At 74.8% G+C, this 779-nt stretch overlaps 1 protein-coding gene across 1 annotated transcript in view; it reads left to right on the top strand.

The window, feature by feature from the left end:
* The first annotated feature begins 31 nt into the window (after positions 1 to 31).
* The window catches only part of ANKH (ANKH inorganic pyrophosphate transport regulator), a 132726-nt gene continuing 131978 nt past the window's right edge, over positions 32 to 779 (top strand). Inside the window, exon 1 of the mRNA XM_015416186.1 lies at positions 32 to 275. Coding sequence (XP_015271672.1) covers positions 180 to 275 — 96 coding nt within the window. The 5' untranslated portion in view covers positions 32 to 179. The remainder of the gene's footprint in view (positions 276 to 779) is intronic.

The raw sequence follows: 779 nt of genomic DNA, 5'->3' as shown, positions 1-779 counted from the left end.
CACGGCACGCCAGCCTCAGCCCCGACCGCCCGATGCGGCGCCCCTGCCGCCCGCCGCCGCCGCCGCCGCGCTCCCAGCAGCAGGAGCCGGAGCCGCAGCAGTAGCCGGAGGAGGAGGAGGATCGGGAGCGGGATCGGCAGAGGCGGCGGCCGCGCAGCCCAGGCCAGGCGGGAGGGACGATGGTGAAGCTCCCGGCGCTGACCCACTGCTGGCCGCTCGTGCGCTTCCTCGTGCCGCTCGGCATCACCAACATCGCCATCGACTTCGGAGAGCAGGTGAGCGCGCCCCGGGCGCACGGGACACCGCCGAGGAGGAGGAGGAGGAGGAGGACCGAGCCAGCCTGGGCCGCGGGGGGCAGGGGGCAAGGGGGGACGGGAGGCTGCGCTGTGGTCGGCCAGGGATCCCCGAGGGAGGGCCGGGGAGGGGGGCTCTTTGCAACCACCCCCTCCCCAACCCCGTGGCGGTGGCGGTGGTGGGCACTCCCGGGTCCGATGGGGCCGCAGCCTCCTGCCCGGGGCCGGGAAGCAGGTCCCTCCTCCTCCTCCTCCTCCTCGGGGCTGCCGTGGGATGGGCGGGGAGGGAAGCAGCATCGCCGGCGGCGGAGGAAGGCCTCCTCCTCTCAGCCAGGCCTGGCCCGCTCGGGCGGCAGATGCGCCGGCTGCTTCACCTCGCTTTTTCAAAACCTCCCTCGGGCGGCTGCCTGCCTGGCTGGCTGGCTTGGGCCAGGGGCGCACAGACCCGGGTTAGCAGCCGAAGAGATGTGTGCTCAGGCCCCCCCC

The sequence above is a fragment of the Gekko japonicus genome, unplaced genomic scaffold (assembly GCF_001447785.1).
Source record: "Gekko japonicus isolate JY-2015 unplaced genomic scaffold, Gekko_japonicus_V1.1 scaffold502, whole genome shotgun sequence".
Taxonomy (NCBI): Eukaryota; Metazoa; Chordata; class Lepidosauria; order Squamata; family Gekkonidae; genus Gekko; species Gekko japonicus.
The sequence above is the reverse complement of the archived record's forward strand: the minus strand, read 5'-3'. Positions and strand labels throughout refer to the sequence as shown.